Genomic DNA, 14,396 nt, shown 5'->3' with positions numbered 1-14,396 from the left:
AGGGGGGCGAAAACGTGTCCGCAGATCAAATTTAATACAATACGGATACACTACGGTAGGAAACTCCGAGTGCTCCACAGTGATGCCTACGAGCCACGGTAAAAAAAAACGACGGGCAAAGTTGTAGAAGCCTAGACTTCACCTTACTGCACAAGTGTAAAATCTGCATCCTTAAAATCAACTCCTTTTTTTTTTTTTTTTTTTAACCGGTTTTGCACCACATGTGTTTTTTGACGCGTTTGTTTGCCGCGGTTATTTTAAGGTGTTTTTTTTCCTATTTCTTCAAGAGACAAAGTGAAATTCACACAGTTCTTTTTGCAGGCAGAAAATTCTACCTCAAAATTCAGTTTTGCTATGTTTTTCACTCGCGCCCATTGAGTGCCACGGGCAGAAACGCTGCGATATACGCTTTCTCTGCCTCAATGGGAGGTCAGAGGCGTAAATGCCCGAAGATCGGGCATGTCGCATCTTTTTACCGCAGTAAAAAACGCGTCCGCCTCCCATTGAAATCAATGGGAGGCATTTTTGTCTGTTTTTTTGACGCGTTTTCCGACTCTGTTTCCGCGTAAAAAAAAACTCTGTGTGAACAGGGCCTTATACTTCTACTATAATTCGAGAAAATGTCAATAAGAAGATGCAGCTTTGGGCCGCTTTTAGATTGGCGTAATGTGGGCGCTTTTTTTGCGCTCTTATTACACATGCAATACCAGGACCCTCTCGCAGTTCCTTAGAACCGGCATTAAAACTGCGGGAGGTTCCAGCGTTGCGTTCGTAATACAGGTGCAAAAACACACACCCGAATTACGCCCTTCTGAAAGCGGCCTTGAAGGCTAGGTTTACATCTACCTTAGAAGCTTTAGTCACAGAATCCATCAAGAATTGTGGTCAAATCTCAGGCATAACCAAAACTTGACGAACGCCATTGACTTAACGGGGTCCTTCAGGTTTCCATTATGTGACACATCTGGTACTGCCGCTATTTTCGCTCTTCTGTTCCTACAATGGAGCAGAAAAATGGAAATACGATGCAGATGTTTATCTAGTCCTAATAAAATAGGAGGTTCTCTCTAAAATATATGGTTTAAAATGGGAAATCCAGCCCAAACGATTTTCCGGCACATTACGTAGGTAAAGAACACCAGTACGAGTTTTTGGCATGAAAACTCCTTAGGCCGAAGTCAGACAACCATAGTATACGTCAACGGCCGTCACACGGACGCATGTATTTCAATAGGGCCGTTCACACGGCCGTTTTTCAACGGACCGTGTGAAGGGCCCGTTGAAAGATCGAACATGTCCTATTTACTTCCGTTTTCACGGATCCCTCAATATGCCCAAGTTTATGGGGATCCGTGAAAATGAGACCCGCACGGATGCAACTCATCTGAGTTTGCACTAGTTCGGGTGAATCTGACCTTAGACTGCTAAAATCTCCAGCAGAGCTCTAGTAATTTCTATGGCGCTTTTCTTCAAATTTTGTCGTAGTTGTCTACCACTGAGCTCCGAGCCGTGTTACTAAAAAGTGCATGGCCGTGATTTGCAGCACGGACGGCCCGGACAGCTGCAGAATGTCACCCGTGAGCAGCCCGCGTGAATTCATTTCTATGAGCCTGGACTGCAAAACACGGCCGTAATAAGACGTATCCGTTCTATTTGCTTTCAAGGTTCCTGGGCAATGCACGGACTGCGGTAACCACGGTTGTGTGCATGGGCCCATTGAAATCAATGGGGCCGCAATTCACCCACAGATTTGCGGGTGAATTGCGGCCACAAAAATACGTTCGTGTGCATGGGGCTTTAGTATAAAATATATTTTATTGTTCATACATTACATAAAAACAAAAAAAACTACACAATATAAATATATACACATACATACGGTATATATATTTCATGGGCTCAGTCGGACCTTTCCGTCAGGGGAACCCATAGCTTTCCGTTTGAATTACCACTGATTTCAATGGTAACGCGTCCGCTGCAAGCGGTTTACGTTTGTCACCGTGCTGTAAGATTTCCGTTGTTTTGGCGGGATCAATAGCGTAGTCGACTGCGCTATTGATTCCATCAAAACTACAGAAGCAACGGTAATGCAAACAGAAACCTACGGTTTCCGTTTGGTTTCCATTCACGGGTTCCCCTGATGGAAAAGTCTGATGGAACCCATGAACAGAGTCCCGACGCAGATGTGAAGGAAGCCGAAGGCATCTACATGACTGAAGAGTTAATTTAACTGGTTATTCAGCATGAAACCTGAACGAGATTGAAAAACAAAAAACAACAAAAGCCGAAAATCGCTGTTTTCTAGGTTTATGACGCAAAATATTATAGAAATGTATTTGTACCCCCAAACTGCACAGGAAAAAGATACAATTTATCCTAAGGCCTCATATAGCCACATCAATAAAAAATAGTTATGGCTGCTGAAAGGCAGAGGGGCAAAAACGAAAAAACATTTTTAGAATGTTATTAAGGGGCATTGATACCAACATGCAGGTGATGGAAAGTGTTGCACATAAACTATGAATAGTCTTGTTATGGCATTGGTTGCCCCAAAAAGGCAGACCCCATCAAGGAGGTTGTGAACGACTCAATTGACTGAGGACCTGGAGATTCATGAAAGCGGTCTAAAAGCAAAACGGTCTTTGTTACCCACAGCAACCAATCAGAGCACAGCTTTAATTTCTTATAGTTCTTTTGAAAAATGAAAGCGCTGCTGTGATTGGTTGCCATGGGCAACCAAGACAGTTTTGCTGTTAGATAGTTTTCATGAATATGGATGTCCTGGAGTAGTTGCCCATAGCAACCAGATACCAACTTTCATTTTTCAGGGGCGCTTTCGAAAATAAAAGCAGTGACCTGATTGGTTGCCATGAGCAACTACTCTACTTTTTACTTGCACCAGTTTTGATAAATCTCCCCCTGACATCTTGGCAGTCCTGACTTAAAAAACCTCTTAAACCCAGATGAGGAGTCAACTATTCTTGCCACTAGTAATACAATATGGATGGATGTCAGCACTAGAGGCCTTCCACTCTGGAGCTCATATGTTTGTCGGTTCCACTCAATCACCAAATACAGCTGTTTAAACAAGCAAGCAAAGTTAAAGATTACAAGCAATTGTAGGCCATTTTCTTGTAGCCTTAGGGTACGTTCACACTGCTTATTTGCAGCCGCGTTTCAGGCCATAAACTTCCCGAAAAACGGCTAAAAATACGGAAGCTGAATGCCTCCAAACATCTGCCCACTGATATCAATAGGAAAAACTGTGTTTTGTTCCAATGGGGCGTTTTTTTACACGGCAGTTTGAAAAAACGGCTGAAAATCAAAGGCGGGTTTCCCTTGAAAATCGATTTGTATTTTACAGCCGTTTTTTGTTTAGCGTGTGAACATACCCTTAGGCAATCATTTCTTAGAGTCCTATTAAACAAGCGGATATTCTTCCATGAGTGAGCGATGATTTAGCAAGTAGTTTGCGTTCGAAAGGCAGTCAATTACACATAACAAACGCTAAAGATTCTCACTATTTAGTTACTGCAATTGCTGCTTGCAACAGATTAAACGATGGGATGTGGCGGCAGCGAACGATAATCTTTCACTCAGGTAGACGTGGCCCATCCACTGAAACAATTAATCGTTAGGGTATGTGCAGACGGCATATTTTTGGCCATTTTTCGGGCCGTAAATGGGCGAAAAATCGGAAGCAGAACGCCTTTAAATATCTGCCCAATAATTTGATTTGGAAAAACGGCGTTCTATTCCGAAGGGCCGTTTTTTTACGCGGCAGCTTTGAAAAATGGCCGCTTAAAAACACGGCCGCAAAAAAAGAAGTGCACGTCACTTCTTGAGACATTTTTGGAGCAGTTTTTCATTGACTCTACAGAAAAACAGCTCCAAAAACAGCCGTAAAAAAACAGGAAAACAGCTCCTGATTTTCAGACGTTTATGGGCCCGTTTTTTGACGCGGAATGCGATTTCAATGGAAGGTGGAGGGAAAAAGGGACATGCCCCATCTTCAGGCGTTTACGCCTCTGACCTCCCATTGACAAAGTGTATTTCACGGCGCTCAATGGCCGCGGGCGAAAAACGCCGTGAAAACCGTGCAGGCAGAGGAAAATCTGATTTTCCTCCTGCAAAAAACTCAGTGTGAACTCACCCTAAGCAAACTCGCGTTTTTTCACAGTCGTTTTTGGAGCTGTTTTTCTATAGTCAATGAAAAACGCCTCAAGAAGTGACATGCACTTTTTCGCGGCTGTTTTTTTACACGGCCGTTTTCCAAAACAGAACGCCGTTTTTCCCATTGAAATCAATGGGCAGATGTTTGGCGTTCTGCTTCCGATTTTCGGCCCCAAAAACGGCCGAAGATAAGCCTTGTGAACATACCCTTAGTCATTCGATAGTTGCACGCTATTACACGTGGCGATTATCTCCAGCATTCGAACTATATGACAATTCAGATGATAAACGCTTCTTCGAATGGGGCCTAAAGTCGCCTACTTATTTTTCTCGATTGAATAGGGACATTTCGAATGTGCACGATGAACTGCTATCTCACCATGAATGCCTGACCATAGTAGTCACCGAGTTACAGCTCCATATACCACATAGAGCCATACTGATCCTCGCTATCCCTCCGATTTTATATAGAGGATCTCTGTGAGTTAATCCCCCGTAGAAGCATTATCTCCATAATACCGAGCTACATGGCGGCACAATACTGGAGTCAATTCGAAGTCCCCTCAATGGTGTGACTTTTCCATTCATTTTTAATAGGAGGAAACAAAAAAGTTGCGCAACTAATGTCATAAAAGTTTCATCACATAGTCACGCAATACTGCGTTGGAGGCTCAGTTAGGAACCTCTGTCGCAGATATCAAAAATCCCAAATTAGCGCAGTGACAATCGAGGTCAACAGGTTTTTTTTGGGCGCTGTTTTTATCCGTCATGTGAAGGACCAGCTCTCCAGCTCTTTTCGTCTTTCTGTTCCTATGATGGAACGATAATAACGCCGCAGATATGAACTTAGCCTCACTTCCCCAGTTGTAAAGCACTGCGGTGTGTCGGCGCTCCATTAATAAAGATTATAATTGAGGCTACAGACTTTATATTCAGTGATCATGACGCTCCGTCGAACCACTTAGATGCTGCAATCAATGCCAACCGCAGCATTTAAGGGGTGAGGCGGTCGGAAGCAGAGTTTTCTACGATCCCGGCCATTCGAGCGAGGTGTTGGCTGTATAGTACAGCCGGCACCCACAAGTCATAGCGCTGGCTCAGGAGCGGAGGCCGCACTATCACTACACCATGAAAGTACAGAGGGACGACCCACCTGCGCCGCCTATTTACAGTGCAAGGTAGGAATGGGTTAAGTCATTAGGTTGTCACAACATGGAGGAAACAGATGGGAAAATCCCCAAAATCCATGCATTACAGGACAAGTTCACACAAGGTAGATTTGGCAACCACTGTGTTACCCTGGGCCGATACTGGCCATGGATGAATTAACTTTGCAATAAAAACAGATAAAGGATTTAATATAGTGAGGACTGGGCGATTCTTATTATTAAAAAAAACAACACCGAAATTCAGCGCAACGAATAGACGTCATCTTGCACATTTCATTTTTTACAATTATTTTTCCTGGTTTAAACTGTATCTGCATCTTCAGGACACAGATACAGTTGAATATAATGGTAGAGCAGTGGGGCATAAGGTCCCTTCTCTGCCATTAACTATGTTTTGCCGACGCGAGGCAGTGACGTCACCACGCCTGTCCGCGCAGAGCTGTATAGACCAGAGCAATATAGAGATCTCCTCCAGTCGTCGTTGGAACGGGGTTAGGGGAGTATGTATATTATTATTTTTGTTAGGCACTATAGGGGCATTATAATGTATGGGGGCAGCTATGGGGCAATATACTGTGTGGGGGTAGTGTCAGAGGGTATATTATATACAGTAGTATACAGCAGGCTCAGGGATAAATATTAATTCAATGGCTTGGCAAGCAAATAGGGGGCGTGGCAATCAACAGGGGTGTGGCCTAAATAATTGTTAATTAATCGTAAATCGAGGTCACATGTTCAATTAATCGTGATCTTGATTTAGGTCATAATCGCCCAGCCCTAAATATAGTATTATATGATGGTTAACGTGTCTCTGCTCCGGCCCATAGTGAGGGTCCAAACGTCCATATGCCCCAATAACACAAAACGACAGGGGTTGTCTTTATGAAATAACTCCTTGCGGCCACATGAATACGATGTTTATTACGTGCGTATTTACCACGCAGATTTTGCAGTGTCAAATACGCAGTGTAATACAGTATTAGCAAAGTGAACGAGACTTCAAGTAATCGGATCTACACGTTACAGAACGTTTCCGCCCCTAATTGACCTTAGATGCGGATTTTAAAATCTGGAGCATCTCAATTTATTTTGCGTTTCCGTCTCGGAATTGTATCTGACCAGTTTATAAAAAAAAAAACAGCGTAAAAGCAAAATAAAAGCAAAAAAAAAAAAAAACTGCGTCAAATCTGCACCGGTTTCTGCATGAAAATGTAAAAACCGAACCTAAAAAAAAACCACACAGAAATAGCGCAATATTAAATGCGGATTGAACCTGCGTTTATCTGTGGCTTTAAAGCTGAATTTCCTAATTAAATTATGCAACGTGTGCGCGTCACTTAAATGTGGATTAATTGCACTAGACACTTAATGTGCAAAATCCAGAACGGCTGCTGCTAAAGGAGCGGTAAACCGAAAGTCTATCTGATCTACCATTGCTGTGTAGTTGAATACTATGTTTTGTTCCCTGTTATCAGCCACTTCACACTAGGGAGAAGCCAAAAGTTACTGGTCTGCCCTTTAAATACTCCGAAATTAATGTTACATATTAAGCAGTGACCGTCTTCGGCCTCAACTTTTTTTTTTTTTTTTTAGCCAACTTCTACATTGCAAGTTAGACTAAAACTCCAGCTTGGGAAATCGCCCCCGAACAATAAACTTGGAAGTTGTGCAGCACAAGTTGCCATTTAGAATACTGTGAATAGTTATGGAAATGTCCTGCAGTAGATTAAAGTTGTATTTAAAGATGAGGAGGGGCTTTAACAAGCGGTGGGTGCGACGACAAATCACAGCTTTGCTTTTGTAGCACTGAGCCTGGGTGGCCATGGTGGAAGAAAAGTTGTGTGTAATTATCAAGTTGGGGGGGGGGGGGACGTTCCCACCTCCATCCAAAACCTCCAGACAGTGGTGTACAAGTCTACAGGCTGCTCCCAATGCAAACACTGATGCAGCAGAGAAGAGTTTGTAGTTTGACTCAATGCATCTCTGCATATAAACCAAGATCAGCTCTGCTACATATCATACGTCCATACACACACACACACACACACACAGAGTCCATCATATTCCTGGTCATAATTCCAGCCTCGCACTTCCCTTTTAGTCCTGGAAACATTCCTATACTTCCATGTTCTTTTAAATGGCCAGCCCCTCCCCCCTGGATGTGTTCCCTCCTGCGTTCCACCCTGAGGCCAACAACGGGAAAACCAGCAGCCAGCAACAAGTCTGGTGCCAAACAATTGCAGGATTTTATTTATTTTTTTTCAATCACTTTGTCAATTCCCTTGGAAAAGATACAAAGTAACCAAAACATTTACCATGTGATATAATGTAACGCAATACAATCACATACAAACTAAGGAAATGGCATTGATGGCAAGTAAATTGGAGAATTTCCAACATGTAAAGTGCAAACTTTCTACACTACAAAACAAGTGGACTTTTATTTAAAGGGACAGTGACTCCAATAATCAATCACTGAGCATTGTAAGTGGAATGATAAACTTCTAGGTATGATCATTGATATTTTCATATGATCCATATAATCAATGATGAACAATATCCTGATCATCAATCGCTTTGCTTTTTTTTTGCATTTGGCAATTATGAACGAGGACAATCAGATGGATCAGAGCGATTACTGCATTGTGTAAACAGTAGCAGCCCCTGTTTATATCAAATTATTAGGGTTTCTGCAAAGTTGCATAAATTGACCCTGTAGGCCTCCTTTTACACGGGCAATTTCTTGGCCGGTAACGAACGCCAAACGATCATAATGACGTGTTGATTGGGGCCGGTTTGCTGCATTTACATGGAGCAACGTTCATGAAAACGGGGATGAAGGATCGTTAAGGGTGAGTTCACATCAGCATCACCCTTCTGTTCGTGGGTTCCATTAGATCTTTCAGTCAGGGGAAGCTATGGTTTCCGTTTGGCTTTCCGTTCATGGGTTTCTCCGTCGGAAAGGTCTAATGGAACCCACGAACAGAAGGCCGACGCTGACGTGAACAGGCCCGAATACAATCGTTCGTCCCCATACAGTCTGAATATTGTTGGCAGCATATCCCCGGTTTACACTCCTGGTGACCAGCGATAATTTTCGTGGCCACTTAAATGAGTGTGATCAGCCGATGAACGAGCGATTGCTCGTCTGTTGTGACAAGTTTACACGGGACAATGACCGAGAACGAGCGCATGTACGGACGCTTGGTCGTCCGATCATCTGCCCATGTAAAAGTTCCTTAAGGTGCAACCTATAGACTGGTAGACACTACATGTACCACGGCATTGTGGCACCCCCCCCCCCCCCCCCAGAAGCAATGCTCCTAGATGGGAATACCTCATAATACCTCATGCAATGCTGCATGCCACTCCAGGTACTACTGAAGGTCCACTATGGTCCCATTATAGTTTATAAGTGCCATATTACTAATCCGTACCACACAGATCTAGATTACGCCCATGTTCATGAGACTATGGGTATAATCACATGCAGCGTTGTGGGGACTACTGCAGAACAGAAGTTACATCGCTGTCAATGGTTTTTTTAACGCCTAAGAGTCGTTTCCCACAGTATGACAATATTACTGTAGACATTTGGCGCTGTTCTTGCACTGCCAGTCACTGTGGTCCCCAACCGCATTTTGATGTCCTTGCTCCATGATGATAATTCCCTCATTGCATGACTGCGACAGAAAATGGTTGGTCAGCACTGTGATGTCACCACAGACCACGTCACCGATACGGACAGAGATTGTATGCCATAGTCATGTGATGTTGGACGACCGGTCATGGTGCAGCAATGACAAAATAATGGTGGGAAACCCAGTGAAATTTAAAGGATCGGTAGTCCATTTCCTCATTGCATGACTGCAGCAGATAATGGTTGGCCGCCACGATGATGTCACTAAAGACATCACTGAGACGGACAGGGATTGTTTGCCACAGTCATGTGATGTGAAGTTGGATGACAGGTCATGTTGTAGCAATGGCAAAGTATTGGCGGGGGACCCCAGTGAAATTTTAATGATCCTCTAGGAACATCTCACTTTTTAACCTCTGCGTGCCCTATTCTGGGTATATTATCTGTGCTTTTGGGGTGTTTTTTTCCCATCGTCTACCACTTTGTAGATTTCCATAGAAGCCTATTTTTAGTAACATTTCCTAGAACGGTTCATGGACCCCGATAAAAAATCTTTAACTGCCCCCCCCCCCTAATTATGATATGCTATTTATGGTACTAATGTTCTCTTATGTAGCAGTGGGGCTCCTGGACCCCTGTGGGCACTAGGAGTTTAGTGCAGCGACACAACAGCAACGATTGACCACATTATTTTTTCCCATATTTGGGTAAAGTTTCTTATTTTTAGAGTCCATTTTTTTTTTCCTAGACGCATTTAAATGGCCAACAAATCTGCCTCCAGCCGAGCCTGCTCGCCCAATTCAGAATCCGCAACCAATGCCTGGCGTATAACCCAAACTCTGCAAAGTCCACAATCAAAACAAACAAGTCCTATCCCGGCTTCATAGGAAACGCAAAAATATAGGCAAAAAAGTACAAGAATAGGGGAGCCTGGCTGCAGAAGAGGTGGCCCAGTCCGGCACACAAGGGGTTACGTCTTCAAGGCTGAGCTTAAAGATCAGAGGCAGCTCAAGAACAACCATATAAAGCTATTAATAAATGACTTCCAGATCACCATTACTACACAGGACCCACAGTGTACAGCAGAGCCGCTCTCCTCCCCCACACCCTGGCTCCTAGATGTGGGAGTGAACAGGACTCTACATGCAACTTCTCCACCCCCACCACCACCATCACACTCACCGCCTTTGGCTACAAAGTTGGACTGACCCCAGAGAAAGGCAGAGATTGCAGGGCACAAAGACGTGACTGCGATCGGACGGACGCCACGACAAGTATACGTTAACGGAATATTTACCACCTGAGCAGATATTTCGCTATAATCCTAGTAAAACAATACGACTGAACATCGGCTTCCCAAAAATTCTGTACTTTCAAAAAAATTGTCCCCCAGGTATATAGATGATCTAAAACTGTGGCGTGTCAAGTTACGGTAAAACTACAAACCCCAGTATGTCCTGACAGATGTGCACTACCAGAGACTGCTGGGACTTGTAGTTTGTCAACAACCACTGGCGCAGATCAATGCTAAGGGTTCACATATTTATACTTCATGTAACTCCTCAGAGGGGAAAGTTATTTGTTTACAAGTACCCAAAAAGTAACAACATTAGTTCAATAGAGGATAGAATTCTAAAAACACAGACATAGCCCAATGTAGCACACAGGCATGGTCTGGTGTGGGCTACCCACTATGCCAATGTCATGCCCATCAATACATGGGCAGAGTATAGGAATGTGCCTGGAGCGGAGGGTTGGGGGTCCTAGATCTACAGGGAAAACTCTATAATGCTATAGTAGATATTATATAGCAAAAAAAATAATAGGGGGGCAAAAAGTTATTACATCCCCCTCCCCCACCTGACAGGTCAAAGATGTGGAAATAAGTTATGTATCAATCTGTGCAACTGTCACTCAATTGCTCTTTCTAAAACCCCAAATACCATTACACCCCTTTAGTGCCCCCAGTCACTCAAACCCCCTCCCTTTAATGAACCTGATAACCCCCCTCCGTCACCCCACACTCTAGTGGCCCCCAGTCCCTCCCGTCACACTCCCCCTAGTGCCCCCCTCTCCTCTCCCGCAGTCCCTCCAGCGCCCCCCGCCCCAGTGCCCTTTAAATCCAGTACCTGCCGGGAGTGGGACTTGGGCTCCGGCTGCTTGAAGAAGGAGTCGGGTAACTTCCTCATCCTCATGGGCAGAGTTTGGGGCACGTTGGCAGTTTTGGGGTTCATGACGGCATTAAAGAGCGCCTCCAGATCCGTCTCCGAGTCCCCCCGTACATGAACGATCTGGTGCCCGGCCGGAGGAGGCTGCGGGGCGGACGAGGGGTTCTGCTGCTGAGCTCCGGTATCCATGGTTATGATAACGGGGGATGAAGCCGGGGTAACAGTGGGGGCTGCGGGTGGAGGAGGGGAAGGGGGTGACGGGATCCCTAGGTAGCGGCGATCACAGTACGCGGCTCCCGTTCATGTCACTATCGCCTCCTAATACGTCCCTGCAGGGGCTCGGCACTAGATCCCAGTCCCGGGGCCCCGGTATATCCGCCCGGCTCTCCGCGGCCGCAGCTCCCGCTCTGCTCCAACAACGAGAAAACTTTCCTCACATCCCGCTGGGACCGCAAAACTTTTTCCCTTGACACGTGATCAACCACAGGCCACGCCCATGGTATGGATGAGTCCTAAACGGGGGCGGAGACTCGCGATTGACCACGCCCCTCCCTTTCCTGTATTTCAGAAGAGCCTAGTAGTGTAAGTGGCAGAGGAGGGGGACAAGCTGGCATTATGGTGGGTAAGGGGGCATCGTGGTTCCTCTATACTATCTGATAGGGATATGGGCATTGCTCATGTTGAGAGTACAGTACAATACAACACTATCAAGACGCAGATGACTGCAACTTGCAGGGAAGGGCTACACTGCGACAGACGCATCTATGGGAATGCACATTAAAAAGTCACGCAATTTAGGCAATCGCTACAATCACTTTGGTCGCAATGTCACAGTGCGACATTGCAAGTTATGATTGTAAATGTGGTCACGTCACGACTTGGCTGTTGCAAAAAAATCGAAACTTGCTGGATTTTTGATCACAGATTGCGGGTCGCCTGCATAGACTTTGTTGCGTGCGACCGCAACTCATTTACAACGTGTCAGCGATTTTTCTTTCGTTTGGTGTCTTTGGATGGCACAATGCCAAAATCGCAACTCAACCAAATCGCAAATCAACCAAATCGCAACTCAACCTTCCCGCCGCAGCCCTTTTTCAGATTTTCATTTTTGTTTTTTCCTCCCCACATTCCAAAAGCCATAACGTCTTTATTTTTCCGTCGATATAGTGCTATGAGGGCTTGATTTTTGCGGGACGAGTTGTAGTTTTTCGTAGCACCATTTATTGTGCCATATAATGCACTAGGAATCGGGAAAAAAATTATTTGTGGGGTAGAAAATGGAAAAAACAGCGATTCCTCCATGGTTTTTTGTGCGCCGTTACTTGTATACGATTACGGCGATACCAAATATATAGTTTTCTATATTTTACTACTTTTACAAGTAAAAACCTAAGTGTAAAAAAGAACATTTATTTTCTGTCGCCAAATTCCGAGAGCCGTAACGTCTTTATTTTTCCGTTGATTAAGTGGTGTGAGGGCTTATTTTTTGCGGGATAAGCTGTAGTTTTTAATAATACCATTTTGGTGTAAATGCGACGGTTTGATCACTTTTTATTTATTTTTTTGTGGTAGATGAGGTGACCAAAAAATAGCAATTCTGGCGTTTAGAATTTTTTTTTTTTACGGAGTTCACCGTGCGGGTTAAATAATGAAATATTGTAATAGTTCAGACTTTTACGGACGCGGCGATACCAATTATGTTTATTTTTTTACTATGTTCGGGGGGAAATGGGAAAAGGGTGTTTTTTTTTCACTTTTAATAACTAATTTTCACTTCTTTTATTAGTCCGGGGGGCACGATGAGCCGTTAGAGGGGGTCGACCCCTCTTTCTAACGATTTAAATGCTGTGGTCGCTATTCACCGCAGCATTTAACGAGTTAAACGAGCGGGATCGAGCGCGATGCCGCTCGTTACTCTGAAGTGTCGGCTGTAACATACAGGCGACGGCGGCATCATATGGAGCGGGTTCACTCCGTGAGCCCGCTCCATACTCCCCCTATCCGACTTTGGCGTATGGATACGTCAAATGTTGGGAAAGGGTTAAAACAGTCGTGTGATAGCAATTTACTGACAGTAACAAACATTTTCTAGTGTGCGACTTGGAAATCGTCAAGTAAGGGCTCGTTCACACCTAACAGAATTGCTGCGTATTTTCCATCTGGAATTGCAGATGGAAAATACGCAGTGGAATGCAGTAGCAGCAAAGCGGGAGAGATTTAACAAATGTCATCCACACGAAAAGTGGCTGCCGAAAAATTCGGTTCAGAAATTCACCTGCGGTGCGTAATTTTATTTCCGCGGCTTTACAAATCAGAGGGAACATGTACAGACAATACAGACATTACATAGTGACAAAACGAAATAATTCAAACAAGAGGAGTGAGGACCCTGATCACAAGAGCTTACAATCTATGAGGAAATAAGGGAGAGACAAACTGTAAAAAGTTCTTGTTCTGTACAATGGTCCGGCCATCTTTTATGTAATGAGGTAGTAGCCAGGGGCGTAGCTAAAGGCTCATGGGCCCCGATGCAAAAGTTCTGCTTGGGCCCCCCCCTCCACGCAAACTTCTCATGGCCGACGGTCCGCAGCTTTCAGCAGCATCGCTGGGTCTCCGAAGTGACACAACAATGCAGCACTAGCAGCCGGGGCGTCACTAAGGACTTAAAATGTCAGGGGAAATAGCCCCAATACATATGTGTCCCCCCCCCAAAAAAAAATATGTGTGTGTGTATAGGAGACAGCATAGCATATCTATAGCACTACGACCCTATCAACTATGGATAGGATTAGATACATTGGCTCCGCAGACAGTATCACACATGATAGGATTAGATACAGTGGCTCAGCAGACAGTGTCACACATGAGAGGATTAGATACAGTGGCTCAGCAGACAGTATCACACATGATTGGATTAGATATAGGGCCCAGCAGACAGTATCACACATGATAGGATTAGATACAGTGGCTCAGCAGACAGTATCACACATGATAGGATTAGATATAGGGCCCAGCAGACAGTATTACACATGATAGGATTAGATATAGGGCCCAGCAGACAGTATCACACATGATAGGATTAGATACAGTGGCTCAGCAGACCGTATCACACATGATAGGATTAGATACAGTGGCTCAGCAGACAGTATCACACATGATAGGATTAGATACAGTGGCTCAGCAGACAGTATCACACATGATAGGATTAGATACAGTGGCTCAGCAGACAGTATCACACATGATAGG

General features: G+C 44.5%; 1 protein-coding gene across 5 annotated transcripts in view; it reads right to left on the bottom strand.

Moving 5' to 3' along the window:
- YAP1 (Yes1 associated transcriptional regulator) overlaps positions 1-11,602 on the bottom strand; it is a 76,963-nt gene extending 65,361 nt beyond the window's left edge. For 4 of the 5 annotated variants that reach the window (XM_075851524.1, XM_075851525.1, XM_075851526.1 and 1 more), the window contains exon 1: positions 11,112-11,602. In XM_075851524.1, coding sequence (XP_075707639.1) covers positions 11,112-11,339 — 228 coding nt within the window. In that variant the 5' untranslated portion in view covers positions 11,340-11,602. Of the gene's footprint in view, positions 1-2,487; positions 2,574-11,111 lie in introns of those variants that run through there. The other variant, XM_075851528.1, reaches the window with a different exon arrangement.
- Positions 11,603-14,396: the final 2,794 nt, after the last annotated feature.

The sequence above is a fragment of the Rhinoderma darwinii genome, chromosome 2 (assembly GCF_050947455.1).
Source record: "Rhinoderma darwinii isolate aRhiDar2 chromosome 2, aRhiDar2.hap1, whole genome shotgun sequence".
Lineage (NCBI taxonomy): Eukaryota > Metazoa > Chordata > Amphibia > Anura > Rhinodermatidae > Rhinoderma > Rhinoderma darwinii.
The sequence above is the reverse complement of the archived record's forward strand: the minus strand, read 5'-3'. Positions and strand labels throughout refer to the sequence as shown.